Source organism: Capra hircus, chromosome 9 (genome assembly GCF_001704415.2).
Source record: "Capra hircus breed San Clemente chromosome 9, ASM170441v1, whole genome shotgun sequence".
Lineage (NCBI taxonomy): Eukaryota > Metazoa > Chordata > Mammalia > Artiodactyla > Bovidae > Capra > Capra hircus.
The window spans coordinates 35,373,604-35,391,582 of NC_030816.1; the positions used below are offsets into that span (position 1 = coordinate 35,373,604).

General features: G+C 35.3%; 1 protein-coding gene across 3 annotated transcripts in view; it reads right to left on the bottom strand.

Moving 5' to 3' along the window:
* The window catches only part of GRIK2 (glutamate ionotropic receptor kainate type subunit 2), a 727,083-nt gene that overhangs the window by 236,317 nt on the left and 472,787 nt on the right, over positions 1-17,979 (bottom strand). For all 3 annotated transcript variants that reach the window (XM_018053124.1, XM_018053125.1, XM_018053126.1), the window contains exon 9: positions 9,615-9,728. In XM_018053124.1, coding sequence (XP_017908613.1) covers positions 9,615-9,728 — 114 coding nt within the window. The remainder of the gene's footprint in view (positions 1-9,614; positions 9,729-17,979) is intronic.

Consider the following 17,979-nt stretch of genomic DNA (forward strand, 5'->3'; position numbering starts at 1 on the left):
CTGGTCTAAACCACAATTTAGTCATTCTAAAATAATTGTGTTATTTTTTTCTTAGCTCAATTAAAGAAATGTTATAAATGCATGTAATAAACTTTGATCTTAAAAATGGAAAGGGGTCATATTTAAGGGAATTATTTAAGAATAAACTTAACTGCTATTTCATTACATTTTAATGATTCAGATTACCCTAAATGTAGTTGGAAAAATACATAGAAGCCTGACAGATCAAAAAAATGTTCCATTCTTTAGGCAAGAAATGACCAATAACAATCGTAAGCAACAGATAAGCATAAATAATAATTACACAGTTGAATGTTATCAGTCCATTGATTGGACAGTATTCTTTCTTTCTCTTTTTGGCAGACTCTTAGGCTTTTACTGCTGTAGGGCTGAGAAATCTTCCACTGTTTGAGTCCCAGTCTTTACATTTCCTTCCATTCATCACGGCTCCTAGAATCTGAACTCTGCCATCCGTAATTAACATTCATGTCAAAAGCCAATGTGCCCTACAGGCTATCTCAATTGAAAGTGAGAATACCAGGAGGAGAAAGTGAAAAACCTAGCAGCTACCATCAAAACAGCTTAATGTTTTCAACAAGAGGCAATACTAAAGATGACTGGCTTGTTAGGATCAAAGAGTACTGATGAGAGTCTCCACCTGAGCTCATACAGTGTTCTCTCGCCTGATTTTGACATCTCAAGACATTATAAAGGCACTTTCACATGAACATTCTGGATTGAAAATAAATAACTATCATAATCTGGAGCTTTTGTTTTAAAGAAACAACAAAATAGTGCAGCAGGCATGTAGAGCATGCCAATTGAGGTAGAATTGTTACCTTAATTTTTAATATAAATTATGTTTATTATTTACCTTTTATTTTTCTTTCAAATTCAAGTGCATTCTGAGGCAAACTACAAAAGTTACTTTCTTTTATTTTGTTTTGCAAATCTACTAAGGAAAGGCATGCTTTTTAATGCCTGATTCTCACATAATCACACAAACACACAGATACACACACACATCCCTTTACTATACTATTGCAGGCACAATCAGCACACTCTTAGCTGCTGCAAACTGTTTACCTCTTTTCAGAAGAATAACTTCAGAGAACTCACATAATGTTAAAAAAATCTAAGTTTTATTGGCCTCAATTACCATTCTATAGAGTTTTTGTTTTTAATCTATGTCTATAGAAAATCTCCCAGAATTTGGAAAGGTGAGAAGAATATCTTTCTCTCTGAAATACAGAAACTGTAACTGACAGTGTAACAGATTGAAACGAACTGTCAAGAAAAAAGGACTAGAGTTCTGCTAGTTGTGCTGTTCCCCAACATTTCAGGAAAGATGCTTCTGGCAGAGCAATATGGATTTAAAGCAGGGCTTGGCTTAGTGATTATCATTCATTTTATTAAAAAAATAAACTGGTACGCTATTTAATTCTTACACTTGACTGATCAGTTTAGATTGGAGATCTGGGTTGTTACTGTCTTTCTACTGGAATTTTTATTTTAGCCATTAAATATTTCATTAGCTTAATTCACAAGTTAAAAAAGAAAGAGGGAAGAAAAGAAAAGCCAAAGCTCCAATCAATCAAATGTGCCATTTCACCGCTCTTCCAGTAAATGGTTTGATGGGAAGGGAGACTGCACCTATTAGCTAATCTCCAAACTGCATTTCATTTCTGAATCTAATTTATTATCCCCTTACATGAATAATCAAGATTTGACTACACAAAATTACTGCCAACATCTCCATTCAGACAGGACTAAATAGAACTCATTATCTCCCTTTCCAACATCCTTATCATGCTCTGTGGTAATGCTAATACCCCGCCTCATGAGCTTTTAACTTTGAAGTCCTTGTTCACCTTTCTCAATTGTTTTTGCCCCACATGTTATGCATTCATGATAAATCTCATACATGATATTTTAACACTGTCTTCTCTTTTCTGTTGCATCTGGGTACAATATCTCTCAAATCAGACTCTATAACTATCCCATTCATCAGTACCCATGAACAAACCATACCTCCCTTGTTCAAAATGTTCTTTGACTCAATTCTTTGTTAAACTGTCTTAGAAAAGGACATTCACGGATTCATCCTGTCTTTCTTTTTGGTGTCTAAATTATAAATATGGGATTTAAAGAGACTAGGGTATCTACTCTGGCTGAGTAAATATAAAATTACTGGAACCATAAACAGAGCTTGGAAATATAGGAGAAACAGATATGATGAGGCCTTGATTGAAGGATGTTTGAATCATGTTGAGTTTGATCTTCAACATGCAGCTAGATACATGTCCTGAGTAGTTACAAATTTACATCTGAATCTCAGATCAGGACATAGTTAAAATTTAGATTATACAATGTTATAAGGTACTATCATGATGACATCTTTGAGAAAACTAAGGCAAAATTATTTCATTTCCATGTAGTTTTCTGTGGTTAAACTGAACCAAAAATTCATATTTCTCCAATCATTTCTTCTAGAACTTGGAATATGTTATTTATAAGAAAATAACCTCCAACAAAATTACAGTATTGATAATAATGTTGACAACCGAAAAGAATATGACAACAAAATGAAAACACTTCAGGGTTTTTACTATGGTAGCATTTTAAAATTAGATTTAATAAAGAAGGATGAAGGAAGCAGATGTGTGTATGTGTGTGTATGTGAGACTATGTGCTAAAAAATGAGGTTCTGGTCACTTACAAAGCCTCTAAAGATTGAGACTCTAAGATTTTTTAAAGTATGCCTAATTTCACATTAAAACAAATAAAATAGTCACTGGTACGCTAAAATACTACTATTCATTAAGGGAAAGAACATGTTTCTTACTCTGTGATACAACTACTGACAGTTTTATGTTAATCTAGCTAATCTGGAGGTCTAAAGAATATGAGAATATACTTGAAATAAAATACAAAGAGCTACTAAAGAATGAAAACAAAAGCACAATCTCTGAAACAGAAGAAAAAAAATATGATGAAAAAGATTTGCTTGCCTTTGAATATGGTATGAGCAGCCTGAGTTTGAATGAGGCATTCATCTCACATAAACTTTTAAGTAGTACTTGTACATGTATAGCTACCGTATCTCCCTTAAATTATGTTGATCTTACTATCTCCAGAGCACATGATTAAAACTGCTTAGAAACTGTATAGCGATTGATAACAATGAAAAACCTTTTTCTCTGTAAAGCACCAGTGTCTGGGTTTCCAAGCCTGAATGCTAGTAACTCTCTAAGAAGAACTACATGCTTGGCAGTCACCCTGTGACAATGGGAAGATAAGAATCAGAGGGAAAACCCTATTGCAGGGACAGATGTGAAGCCTTAGAAAACTTCTTTTGTTGATATGATGGAAGAAACTGCAGAACCATTTAGGGGATAGCTGGTCACTTCTCTCTTTTGTACTGTGATTCTTTCCATCGTTTTTGGGAGTTTGCTTCCAGATAAGCCACCTGTAGGCTGTGGACTCCAACAACAAAGCTTAATAAACCTAAGCAAGTAAACTCAGCAGTGAAATACACAACCTTCCAGGAAGTGCTAGGAAAATAAAACATAAGACTAACTTGCAGATGCAAGCACATTTGTTCAATTCATTGAGCAACTGGGAAGAAAGAATCTCCTTAGGAGTGATTTCTCTGAAAAAGTAACCAAATTTCATAGTCATTGGCATGCTAAAGTGCTACTAGTCGTTAAGGGGAAGAGCATGTACAGTGGCATTTAGTGCTAGTAATCTTTTGATGGACAAAAATCAATTATTATAGAGGAGCCACAGAGTGGGAAGCACTCAGTATATTTTAACAGGCATGAAAAAATCTATTGAAAACCAAGAGCACAGAGGGGAAAATAAGCATTCCTTCTATGAGCTTAAATAAATATCCAGCCACCTGATACTGTCCCTTGCTAGTGTACCCAAGGTAGTAAGGACAACAGGATGAGGCTGATAAACTGAAAATAGAGCACACTTTGGTCTTCAAAAGCATATCTCATTCTGAATGAGTATTTTTGTTATGATTTTGGTGATTATAAATTTATATTTTAATAATTGAAAGTGAAAGTGTTAGTCACTCAGTCGTTTCAAACTCTTTGCGACCCCGTGGACTGTAGCCTGCCAGACTCCCCCGTCCATGGAATTCTCCAGGCAAGAATACTGGAGTGGGTTGCCATTTCCTACTCCAGCAGATCCTGTCCCAGGGATCAAAACAGGGTCCACACGGCTGGTGGATTATTTATCATCTGAGCCATGAGGGAAGCCATTTTACAATTTTATGCTCGTTTATGCTCATCTATGAAATCATCATAGATAAAAATGTGATTCTAAGGTTGATACTTTAAAATTCCATTTGTAATGATAAATACAAGAAGCAAGGGAATTTTAACAACCACTGAATTTGAAATTCTAAAACCAGAGAGATAATATGAGGAATATTCAGGAGATGGCATGAGTAGACTCAAGTTGTAGGTCTAGCCTCCTCCTGCAGAAGAGGCTACATAATTTCCAAATTATACAGTATCATATAATTAAAAACTAAAAAAAAAGTAATTATGTATTTAAAAATTGTTCAGAGCTTCTGAAAATGAACACTTTCCATGAGATAACTATATTCTATACCTATATAGTGTATTGGGCATAGATTATGTTGTTGAAGAGGTGTAAAAATTATTTGTAAATAAGATGCTTAATCTCAATTCTAAAGAGAAAAAGTGAGTTAAGCTCCATTAATCTTGATTGCCCAGAAAGATCTGAGATGATGGTTTTAAGAAGCTGAAAGAAAACTGAGTGCTAAATTAGGAAAGGAGAGAAATGAGAAGATCAAGGCATCCAAGGGAGAGTAATCTAAATCTTGGTCCCTGAGGAAACGTCTAGATGTCTGGGGACACACCTATAATGGTATCATGGTACTTTAGCATATGTGGGATTTCTGGATGAGAAACATTCTTTAGGTGAACAATTCTCAGTCAAGATACTATTTTGGTCATAAACTATAGCTGTTAGACTTTTCCAAGCTGAAACACTAGAGATTTCATTTTACAGTATTGGTTGTTCAAGGAGGCTACAGATTGGTTGAAAAAATTACTGTTCTATTTTCTAGCTCTGTGGTCATGAGTAGGTTACTTGGACAATCTGAATACCAGTTTTCCCACCTGTGAAAGAGTATGGATAATGATGTCTAACAAAAAAGGTTATTATGACAATTAAATGAGTAAATCTAAGAGCAGTGCTTTGAACATTGTCAAGCACCTAGCAAGCATGCCAAAGATGTGTGCTATTAATTTTTGGTAATGAACCATATTCATATGGCAGTATTTAATGAAGCTGAGAAGCATATAAAAAACTGGCTTCAGTCATTATGGTCTTCTTTGAATTATGCAACTTTTTCAAGATCTTTCTTGCTTCAGGGCCTTGCATATGTTGTTTTATCTGCTGAGAATACTCCTTCGCCCTCCCTTTACTTTGATAATTTCTTCTCAAACTTCAGCTCTCTGTCCTTCTGCAGTGAAGTCTAACCTGATTGATCCTTCCACACCTGATCCTTGGTGTCACTCTTGATCATTCTGTAAAAGGCAGCATGCCACGTATCTTTCTTTCATAACTAGTCACAAGGGGGTATTTCTCTGTGTGTGTGCATGTATATGTGTTTAGTTCTCCTTATGAATTCTACCATTTTCTAAGTTTCATAAAGGCAGAGACCATGTCTATTTTGTCCATTAAACACTGTGGTTAGCATAAACCCTAGTGTATTATTATCATTAAGTACATATTTGTTAAATACAAAAAGAATGATAAAAAGTAAAGTAAATAAAATCTAAGAGAAATGGAGCTAATTATGATAAGCATATTGATAAGGTCAAATTTTAGAATACTTCACTGTTTTTTTTTTTTTTGACACATAATAAAAATGTCAAACAAGAAGCATTAAATGAACTTCTCTTTGTGAAGATCTCATTATTTACAACATAGCCAGAATCTCCTCTGAGATTTTTGAAGAAAGAAAGGGAAAAAATAACCATAGAATAAATCAAATGATCACACTTCTTTATAAAATATAAGTTAAGTATCAATAAATTATATCAAGCTGGCTTATAAAAATAAGGGAAATGATCTCTTTAAATCTTTTTCCTAATTATGGCTACTCTGTGATCAGACTGTTCAGAAAAAGATTTTTCAACTAAGTGATATAAAATAATAAAATACCTTTTCTTTTTAAGAAAATCACAATCACTTTGAAACTAACACAGTGACATAGTCTAAAATATAAAAGTGACCTATTTATTAATATATAAGCTTAAAGTTCTTGGAAGGAAAGTTATGACCAACCTAGATAGCATATTCACAAGCAGACACGTTACTTTGCCAACAAAGGTCCATCTAGTCAAGGCTATGGTTTTTCCAGTGGTCATGTATGGATGTGAGAGTTGGACTGTGAAGAAAGCTGAGTGCCAAAGAATTGATGCTTTTAAACTGTGGTATTGGAGAAGATTCTTGAGAGTCCCTTGGACTGCAAGGAGATCCAACCAGTCCATTCTGAAGGAGATCAGCCCTGGGATTTCTTTGGAAGGAATGACGCTAAAGCTGAAATTCCAGTACTATGGCCACTTCATGCGAAGAGTTGCCTCATTAGAAAATACCGTGATGCTGGGAGGGATTGAGGGCAGGAGGAGAAGGGGACGACAGAGGATGAGATGGCTGGATGGCATCACTGACTCGATAGACGTGAGTCTGAGTGAACTCTGGGAGTTGGTGATGGACAGGGAGGCCTGGCGTGCTGCGATTCATGGGGTCGCAAAGAGTCGGACACGACTGAGCGACTGAACTGAACTGAACTGAACTGAAGCTTAGAGTGTATTTCAGAATTGATTATACATGTTGGTTATATGGAGTAATGATCTGAGGAATATGTCTCAAACATCATTAAAGATCAGAAAAACAAAATGTCCAAGATCCAAAGCCCAATAGTTTTTAAAAAGTTTTCTCTGGCTCTGATATTAAGATTTAATACCAATTGTTTATGAACAAATATAAAATTGTTTATTAGTGAGAAAAATATTTGAATACTTCTTACAAAATAACTCTTGAGTAATTAAGCAAAACTGAGAAATTGTATGGGTAGTCTAATCACCTGCTTTGTTTGGACAGGAAGTTTGCAATAACCTGCACACTTGAAAAAATATTTAAATACAGTCATTTGAAAAGCATTTATTTTCTCTAATTTTCTGCTTAATTAAGTACCAATTTTTAAAATTTAATTTGACAAATACTTACTGAGTGCCTGCTATGCCCCAGGCACTTTTCTCTGACACTGAGATCTAAAAAGTGTAAAATTTGATTTCTGGCCTTGTATAGATTCACACCAAATAGAGATCAGATAAACACAAAATTTCTAACATAAAAAAAGTAATGTATGGTAAGTAAAAAGATAAAGTATTATGATACACATGTACACTTCCCTGCCTGCCCCAAACATACACAACTGAATGGAAAGATCAAAGAGTTTCACAGAGTGCATGCAAACTGAGATGGGTCTGGAAGGATGAAAACTTTTCAAAGGAGAACATAATGAAGTGGGCAAAGATTTGAAGCCATAAAATAAGTGATGCACTTGAGAGTTTGGCTGTATCAGGGAGAACTGAGAAAGTAGTACAGGGGCTAGTTGCCGAAGACAAATGCCCTTGTCCAGCACACTTTATTTTGCGAGCATTGTAGAGGCATATATGGTATAAAAACAAGAGACTTAGTCAGATCCTAATTCTCAAAGGAGTGGTCAGTGATGTTTGGAGAAATAGTGCACACATGAAATAATTCAAGAATAGTATAGTGTTAAACTTAAATATGAAGTACTGACAAGTTCTATATTTCAGGAATGGGGAGAAATATATTGCAAACAAAGGGAACAGGGCTAACACAATCACAGTAGTGAGCTAACTGGTTACCCTAGACCAGTTAAAATACAGGATTACTGAAAGGGAGAAATGGAAAATGAAGATAGAAAGATGAGAGAAGACTGTAAAAGGCTTTGAATAACAGGGTCAAGATTTGGGGACCTTTTTAATGTCCAATATGGACTCAAACAAGAATGTGTCTGCAATAAAGAGAAACGGATTCAATCCCTGGGTTGGGAAGATTCCCTGGAGGAGGATATGGCAACCTGCCCCAGTATTCTTACTGGAAAAATCCTCTGTACAAAGTAGGCTGGTGAGCTACGGTCCATGGGGTTGCGGAGAGTCAGGCACAACTGAAGCGACTGAGCATAGCACAGCAGCAGGGACTCACTAAAGACTTATGAGCAGAGAAGCAGGGAATGACAGAGTTAGATCTGCACAGTGGACAGTGAAGCATATTATAAAGGGGAAAGGTTGTCAGCAGGAGGAAGTTACACTGTTGCTGTAATTGTTCCAGCAGCGGGTTATGAGATCCAGAACATACTGGCAGAAAAAGAACGTAGTAGTGTCCTGTGAGAGCTAGCTTTGAAAAGAGAAGGGGATACAAAATTAAGTTAAAGGGGACCAGAGAAGTTTGGATATAGTGGAGCAAGTATTCGCTGAAGTTCTTAGCAAAGGAGTTATTAAAAAACACCTCATGAACTTCTATCACCATCATTTCAGGATCACTACCTTGCTTCGTTATCAAGAGTCTTTAACCCAAGCTGTTTTGTTTGGACATGTTTTAATCTAACATCTTGTATTGCTACTAAAAGGACAAGATTATGAATCCCTCCTGGCTTGATGTTCCTCCATAAATCAAATTTAGAAATCATGTAAATGCTAAAATTATGTGGAGGTTTGTTTTGGACATTAATCTCACATTCTTACTGGCTACCTGGGGAACAAGAGGAATCAACATCGATAAACTTATTCTGTAGGTGAAAGTACTTACTAAATTATATAAAAGTTCCTTGCTTGTCCTAAAATTAAAATTCTTATTTGCAAATGGCATAGTAGGCGTACATGAATATTACTGTGATTTAATTAAAACATATAATTGCAAGAGGGGTAAAAATATCTAGCTTATCAGTATTAATTTAATTCTGTTGGTGGTGAAAATATTTCTGACTTAAAACAGCACTTGTCATTTGATTTCATTAGGGAGATTAGTAAAGTAAAAGTGATTTGCCATGATGAAAACAATTAAACTGAAAGCAAGGTTAAAACATAATTATAACAGAAAAAATTCTCAAAAATAAATGGCGTGACCTCTGAAATTCATTTGCAGGAAATGAAAGCAGAAGCAAAGTTCACATGCAGCTTCTCACATAACTATATTTATACAACTGCTTGTCCATGTATTTTTCAAATCTTAACAATTCACAGTTTTTCAACAGCAACTAATTTTGTAGAAACATAAAGATTCCCAGTAATAGATAAAGCTGTATTATTAAGCAACATAAGCAGCCCAAACATTAATATAATTTGCATCATTAAAGGCTAACAAAATAAAACTGTGACTAAATTAACACTGACTCATCCATTATACAGCAATCACTAAATAACTGTAAAATATATTACATTCTGTTCATTACTACTCCAATTATAATGTCTTTTTCTATCCACTTCCATGTTTATCTGCATTTATCTAAAAAGAATGGAAAAACTAATACTTACCAAAATGGTGGTAACAATCAAAGAACGATTGGATAAGGAATCTGTGATGTTGGCTGGCTTTCCCTTTTGACTTTCTGTCATATTCAAGCCACTGGCTGGATCCCAAGTTCCAATCTATAAAATAGCATATGTACTTTGTAAATCATCCATCAGACACCTGGAGAGAGCACTGCAGAGAAAGTTAAGACTGCTAACACTTATTATTCACCTCTGCTACATTATCTGCTGTTGCTGAAGTAAAGGCTGCTTGTTTTAAGCATGATTCACTGCTTTGTGAAGTGTGTCCAGTGAAGCGTGACATTAAAGAACAAAATGATCCACTGCACTTCTACAGTCAGTGTGGGAGCGTAATTTTACATTCAAACTTTCATTCACCAAGATAAACCACAGTTGATGATACCTTGATAGTTGGCTGGAAACTCATTAACAGCATATATCTTTTATAGTAATGGATCTGTCTTATCCTTTCATTACAATGGTTAGATGCCATATTATATGGACAAAGCTAAAAGAGCAAGACCTGGGGATCCAGGATAAATTGATAGGTAAGGGCAACTTAAAAGGGGCATTTATTTGTATTCACAGCACCCCCAGTAAGGTGAAATCATACCCCAAACTACCTCTGGAAGTTTTAAGAATATACCTTTGAAGCTTTTAAAATACTCCAAAAAAGGAGATTACAGCAAAATCTCATCTGGACAACCTATTCTAATATTACTTGTATTCTGTTCAGTGTGTATTTTAACTATTAGGTTGTTGCAAAAGTAACTGTGGTTTAGGAACATGAATTTTAAATTATTATAACAGGTTCAAACACATCTTTAATAATCAAAATAGGAACCATTACATATCAACATATTTTTGCCAACAATATGTTGGTTTATTCCTGTAACATAAAAATCCTTGCTTCAGAATTCTATGAATTCTTGGAAAGCATTTTCAACCTCCTGCTCATTGTGGAAGCATTTTTTCTGCAAAAAGTTGTTGAGATGCTTGAAGAAGGTAGTCAGTTGGCAAGATGCCTGGTGAATATGGTGGATGAGGCAACACTTCATAGCCCAGTTCATTGAACTTTTGAAGCATTGATTATAAGATGTGCCGTCAGGCCTTGTGAAGAAGAATTGGGCCCTTTCTGTTGACCAATGCTGGCTGCAGGTGTGGTTTTTGGTGCATTTCATCCGTTTGATGAGCATACTTCTCAGGTGTAATGGTTTCGCTGGGATTCAGAAAGCTGCAGTGGATCCGACTGGCAGCAAACCACTAAACAGTGACCATGACCTTTTTCTGATGCAAATTTGGCTTTGGGAAGTGCTTTGGAGCTTCTTCTTAATCCAGTCACTGAGCTGGTCATTGTGGGGTGTTGTATAAAATCCACTTTTTGCTGCACACCACAATCCGATCAAGAAATGGTTCAAGATAAGACAACATTTCAAAATGACTATTTTATTTTGGGGGGAGGCCAGCTCATGAGGCACCCATTTATCAAACTTTCCAATTTGCCTCAAATGCCGAATAACCGCAGACTGGTCAAGGCTGAGTTCTTCTGCAACTTCTCGTGTAGTTATAAGAAGATCAGCCTTCAGTGATTGCTCCCAGTTGATCACTGTCACCTTCTAATGACCAGCCACTGCACTCCTCATCTTCAAGGCTCTTGTCGCCTTTGCAAATTTCTTGAGCCATCACTGCACTGTAATACTGCACCTAATATTAATAATGCCCTCTGAAAGATTAGGCCAAATGCTGTGTTCAGATATATTATTCTCAGTGAACACAGTTTATAGAATGACCTCTGGAGATACATATAAGCATAAGATACAACTGTAGATGTAGACTGAGTGGTTTACATACAGGCTCCTGCACTATTGCATGCCATGTAGCAATAGTGACCACTAGCAAAAAGCAGAAGCAAAGGAGACACAGAGTCAGTGTTTTAGTCAGCATTAACTTTTCCTCACCCTCTCAAACCTGGGAGTCACCAGTTGTGAAATTTGTCTTTCTTATGTCCCTAGCCAATTACCCAAACAAAGCTATAAATTATTAATTTATTTTAACATAAAATTTTGTACATAAAAAGCTTTCTCAATTACAGATGAACCCATCATAAGTTGAAAATATTGTTAAGTCAAAAATGCATTCAGTATACCAACCTACCAAACATCCTAGCTTAGCCCAGCCTACATTAAACATGCTCGGAACACTTACATTAGCCTGCTGCTAAGTCACTTCAGTCGTGTCCGACTCTGCGATCCCTTAGACAGCAGCCCACCAGGATTCCCCATCCCTGGGATTCTCCAGGCAAGAACACTGGAGTGGGTTGCCATTTCCTTCTCCAATGCATGAAAGTGAAAAGTGAAAGTGAAGTTGCTCAGTCGTGTCCAACCCTTAGCAACCCCATGGACTGCAGCCTACCAGGCTCCTCCATCCATGGGATTTTCCAGGCAAGAATACTGGAGTGGGGTACAGTTGGGCAAAATCATCTAACAGAAACCTTATTTTATATAAAGTGCTGAATATATCATGCAATTTATAGAATACGGTATTGAAAGTGAAAAACATACTGGTTGTATGTCCCACAGGGTGGTTGTAATGGTACTGGTTGGTTACCCCAGTGATGGAGTGGCTGACTGGGAGCTGTGGCTCAATGAGCTGCCAGCATTATAAGAAGCTGTCATACTACATATCACCTGCTCAGGAAAAAAAAATCAAAATTCAAAGTATGGTCTCTACTGGATATGCATCACTTTTGCATTATCACCATTATAAAGCCGACAAATCAAAAGTTGGGAATTGCCTGTAAATTAAATTATTTTTAAAGCGACATTGATTTGAAAGTGAAAGCGAAAGTCACTCAGTCATGTCCAACTCTTTGTGATCCCATGGACTTCTACAGGCCAGAATACTGGAGTGGGTAGCCTTTCCCTTCTCCAGGGGATCTTCCCAACCCAGGAATCAAACCCAAGTCGTCCACATTGCAGGCAGATTCTTTACCAGATGAACCGCCTACCTAAATATGCTAACAAAGATCTCATTGGTTTAAATCCAAATTAAATGTTGTGATCTTTTCTATTTTCTTTACATTTTACTATATGTGCTCTTTTTGATTTCTCTATTTGCATAGCTTTATCAGTAACTTTTTAAGGTGTCTATCTTCCTTTAATTGTAGTAGTACAAAAGTAAAAATGTTAACAATTTCTGTTCTTCATAAAAACAGATATCATTCTAATAGTGGTATATAAACGTAGACCCCCATATATTTTTTTTCAACAACTCATTTGGGGATTCAATACAAATGCATTTAATAACGTAAAAAAATCTTGTCATATTTTCTAATATTTAATTTTCTTCTGACCACCTAAAACTATATATTTCTGATATTTTTTGTCAATAAAACAAAGAAGTCAAATAATACGGTAAGGGGAGAAAAGAAAACAATCTTGATTCAGCATTCTTTCCAAAGTAAATTACATACTGGTCAATTAAATTACTTTAAGACTGTGACTACCTTGATGTCATAAAGAGACTAATTACAATTTCAATTCAATAATGAAAGGTTTTCAGGGGCTAGACAGGTCATATCAATGTGTGAAGTGAAAGGGCATAAGCGAGTAGTAAGAATTTCTAGGCTAAAATGTGCAGTTTTTAAATCTCAAAAACATCTGAAGGCAGAAAAGCAACTGGGGCCCACTAACCCAACCTGCTCTGCTGTGTGCTTTGGGCTGCACACCCAGAATAAGTATTTTTTTCAGATCTCTAGCAAGGCATCACCAGAGTTAGTAGAGACCCTGCTGAGGACCTGGGTGGAGGACAGAAGGGATGTCAAACCTAGAATTCCTGCTGACCTGCGTAAATTGTTTCAAATGCTAAATCACTAAAAAAAAACAAACCCAAACAAAATTGCCCTGTTGGCTAAATAGACATCTGCAGACTGTATTTTGCAGTGACTGGCACTTTTCTGATCCTGATCTATGATTAATACCTATTACACATTTGTCCCTTAGATTTAATTGTCTTTTTCTTTGCCCACTATTGGCTAAAGAGTTGGATTTTTTCAGACATATAATTCTGTTAGCAAAGCACTGGCAGGCATCATTTGCCCAGTGTCATCTGCCTAATGACAAGCTTGACCACTAAGTTTTTCAACTTTCTAACCAAAGCACCAATACAAAATATTGTCCATTTCACTTACTGTTATCTTCCAGGACTACACTTTCAAAAAATAAGTTAGCTAAATGTTTACTCATCTAAACCGACTAATTCAGGTTCATTTTCGGTTGGTTGTTTTTCTAGCACTCTTTGAATGAAGGGGTTCTGGCTCATGAATCCATAATTACTTATAATCACAAATATTAGGTATCCTTCTTTATAAGTCTCAGGTTTCTACACAGAATCTTAGAAAATTTCAGAAATTTCAATGGCATGACAATTTAAATCAAATAAAATTTTGTATGATTCCCTGATTTTTAAGTCTCTTAGAACTGTATGACTCAAAAATTTCTATTGATTGAAGAAATTGCCACCAGTGGGGCTTTTTGTTTTGTTTTAATCACAGGAGCCATAGACTAAATCAAGACAATCCTTTTTCTTGCAATCTATTTTCAGAACCATAATTTTTTCATTATATTATTCAATCAAGTCATTTAACATTATTTTCAATTTCAAAATATAATAAAGATATCTAAGTACTCTTGACCTCAAAGAGTTATGTTAAATAGAGTGAGTTTATCGGTTGGTTTACTCGAATACTTCAAGTTTACAGTTATCTTCTTGGTATAGCAACCCTCTTGTACAATTTAAAATGTCATGGTTTGGATAAATCATTAAGTTCACTTTACTTATAAGCATAAAATTAGATAAAAGTAATACAAAAGTACTTCAAAAATCACAAAGAACAATAGAAAATCATAGTATTACTCATTTTTCTGTTTTACGTTCTGAACAGTTTTTAAATTTACTCTTCTTCATAAAAAGAATGCATATTCTTGATATCAAATTATGAAACATACAGATAGAAAGGAGAACATCAATTTAAACTTTGAAGCTAAGCACATACCCATGTCAATCATGGCTAATGATTTAATGTATTTTCTTTACCTCTTTTATCTTCACATGTATTTTCTTTACATAATTTCCAATACAGTCTTGTAGGTAATCTCCCAGACTCGGAAGGGTGTGTCAGATGACAAGGGTCCTATTACATCTCCACAACTTATCATCAGGAGACTGGGGCACATTACTTCTCTCCGACTCAGTTTCCTCATCTATAAATGGGGAAATGACTTTGTCTGCCTCAAAGAGCTACTGTGAGGATCAAGTGATAGACACTGTAATGTGTTTATAGTGAAGTCGCTCAGTTGTGTCCGACTCTTTGCAACCCCATGGACTGTAGCCTGCCAGGCTCCTCTGTCCATGGGATTTTCCAGGCAAGAGTACTAGAGTGGGTTGCCATTTCCTTCACTAGAGAATCTTCCCGACCCAGGGATTGAACCCAGGTCTCCCGCACAGTAGGCAGACACTTTACCGTTTGAGCTACCAGGGAAGTCCCAATGTGTTTATAAGTGTGCTACAATTATTATAGAAATTAATATATCCTATTTTCATACTATTATAAGTATTTTCTTCTGGCATTAAAAATTAATCACATTCAAAATTTTAATGATTATAAAATAGGAACATCATATAAACATATCACAGTTTACCTAAGGCTGTTGATGTTTGACAGAAAACCACAAAATTCTGTAAAAAACTTATCCTTCAATTAAAAAATAAATGTTAAAAATAAGGCTTTAGTAAAACAGTTATTTACAAATATTTGCCCACATATTTTAGTATTTTAAAAACAGATTCCTAGAATTGGAATTACTGAGCAAAAAAAAAAAAAAAAAATAAGTCAAGATTGTTAGTACATGTTGCTATATAGCTTTCCAAAACTATTACTGTGTTCATTATGATCCACCTGACCATATATAGCATAACAAAACTTCCTCACAATTCATTTTCTACTTTTTTTCTGATATACAATGGGTTCTTCATTTCTTTATTTTTTATTGAAGTATAATTGCTTTGCAATATTATATAAAGCAATTATATAAACTGTGTAGTTTCTGCTGTACAATGAAGTGAATCAGGTATATGCATGCATATATACCTTCCCTCTGAACCTCCTTCCCACCCATCATGTTAAAATATATATTCATAAGAATTTTATATATACACAATGTGCTTTATTTTTTACATTTCTCAGGATTTAAAAAAATTCTTCATACAATTTTGTGTGGTAAACTACATTTTCTCCTTTGTTGCTTTATTTTCTCATGTAGAAAAACATTTATTTTCAGATGATTTTAAAGTTATTTATCTCATTAATTAGTTGATGCTTTATTTATTTATCTTTGTTTCTGACTGTTTTCTCAGCATAAATTTTCTTTGTTTTGTACTTCATATTACTCCTTTGGCTGAGATAATGTTTTCTTTCCTCTCCTGAGATATGTAATTGTTTGCCTCATCTGTAATTAGCATTTTGTCATTTCTTCTAAACATGTATGTTAGTACTTTTCCTTGTGAGGAGATTCAGTGGGCCAGGTTTTTTAATTCTCCTTGAAATTTTAAATAATGATTTTTGAAATGTATACCAAAAACTTTCTCAGGTAGAAACAAAATAAACACTTCCAGCTGGGTGTAAAATATTAGTTATATATGAAGTCAAGCTCATTTAAGGTTAAGAAATGATTTATCCACTAAAAAACATTAGGCATCATAGAATCTATTAAAATTCTATTTACACTCTCCTCTTGGCATTTGCTAACAATATAACCATGGATGTTGGGGAATAAGGAAAAGAATGATACAGTTTTCCATCACAGAACAATGTAAAAAGGAAAAAAAATTCTCTGATTATATATAATTTTTACTTAATTTTAGACAAATATGTCTTGAGCACAGAGCATAATTGGCAATTTTCTAAAGGCCTGTTTGGTGATAATTGGAAACCACACTGTACATTATATACAGTCTTAGCGCAATGTGGAGTCTCTATCAAAAAATAAGGTTGCTTAAAAAAAATTCTTTCTGATTTATAAAAAATATTAGAACATTCTCTAACACCATGCATAAAAATAAATTAAAATAGACTAAAGACCTATATACAAGACCAGAAACCATACAACTCCTAGAGGAAAAATAGGCAGAAAAATCTTTGACTTAAACATAGCAATATAGTTTTGGATCTGTCTCCTAAAGCAAAGGGAATAAAAGCAAAAACAAATGGATCCTAATTAAACTTAAAATATTTTTCACAGAAAAGGAAACAAAATTATCAACAAAACAAAAAGACAACCTACTGAATAGAAGAAACTATTTGCAAATGATATGACCAATAAGGGTAGTTAATATATATCTGACATATATAAGTGTTAGTTCTCAGTCATGTCTGACCCTTCGTATCCCCACGGACTGTAGCCTGCCAGCCTCCTTTATCCATGGAAATCTCCAGGCAAGAATACTGGAGTAGGTTGCCATTCCCTTCTCTAGGGATTCCTGACCCAGGTATTAAACCCATGTCTCCAATGTTGCAGGTAGATTCTTTACCTGCTAAGCCATCAGGGTTCCTTAAATAGTGCATTCAATTCAAAATCAGGAAAATAAATACCCCAAATAAAAACTGGGCAGAAGAACTTAACAGACATTTTTCCGAAGAGGAAATGCAGATGACCAACAAATATATGAAAAGATGCTCAACATCACTAATCATCTTGGAAATGCAAATCAAAACCACAGTGAGATACCAACTCATACCTGTCAGAACTTCTTTCATCAAAAAGAACACAAGTAACAAATGTTGGTGAGGATGTGGAGAAAAGAGAATTCTTGTGCACTTTGATGGGAATGTAAATTGGTACAGCTACTGTGGAAAAGGTATGGAGCTTTCTCAAAAAAAAAAGAAAAAAAAAAAACACTACCATAGAACCAGCAATGGCACCCCATTCCAGTACTCTTCCCTGGAAAATGCATGGATGGAGGAGGCTGGTAAGGTGCAGTCCATGGGGTCGCAGAGAGTGGGACACGGCTGAGCGACTTCCCTTTCACTTTTCACTTTCATGCATTGGAGAAGGAGATGGCAACCCACTCCAGTATTCTTGTCTGGAGAATCCCAGGAACGGGGGAGCCTGGTGGGCTGCTGTCTATGGGGTTGCACAGAGTCGGACACGAACTGAAGTGACTTAGCAGCAGCAGCAGCAGAACCAGCAATTCTGCTCCTTGGTATATTAAAAAAAAAAAGAAAAAGACCAAAAAAACAAAACAGAAAACACTAATTCAAAAAGATAAATGCACCCCAGTGTTCACAGAAGCATTATGTACAATTGTCAAG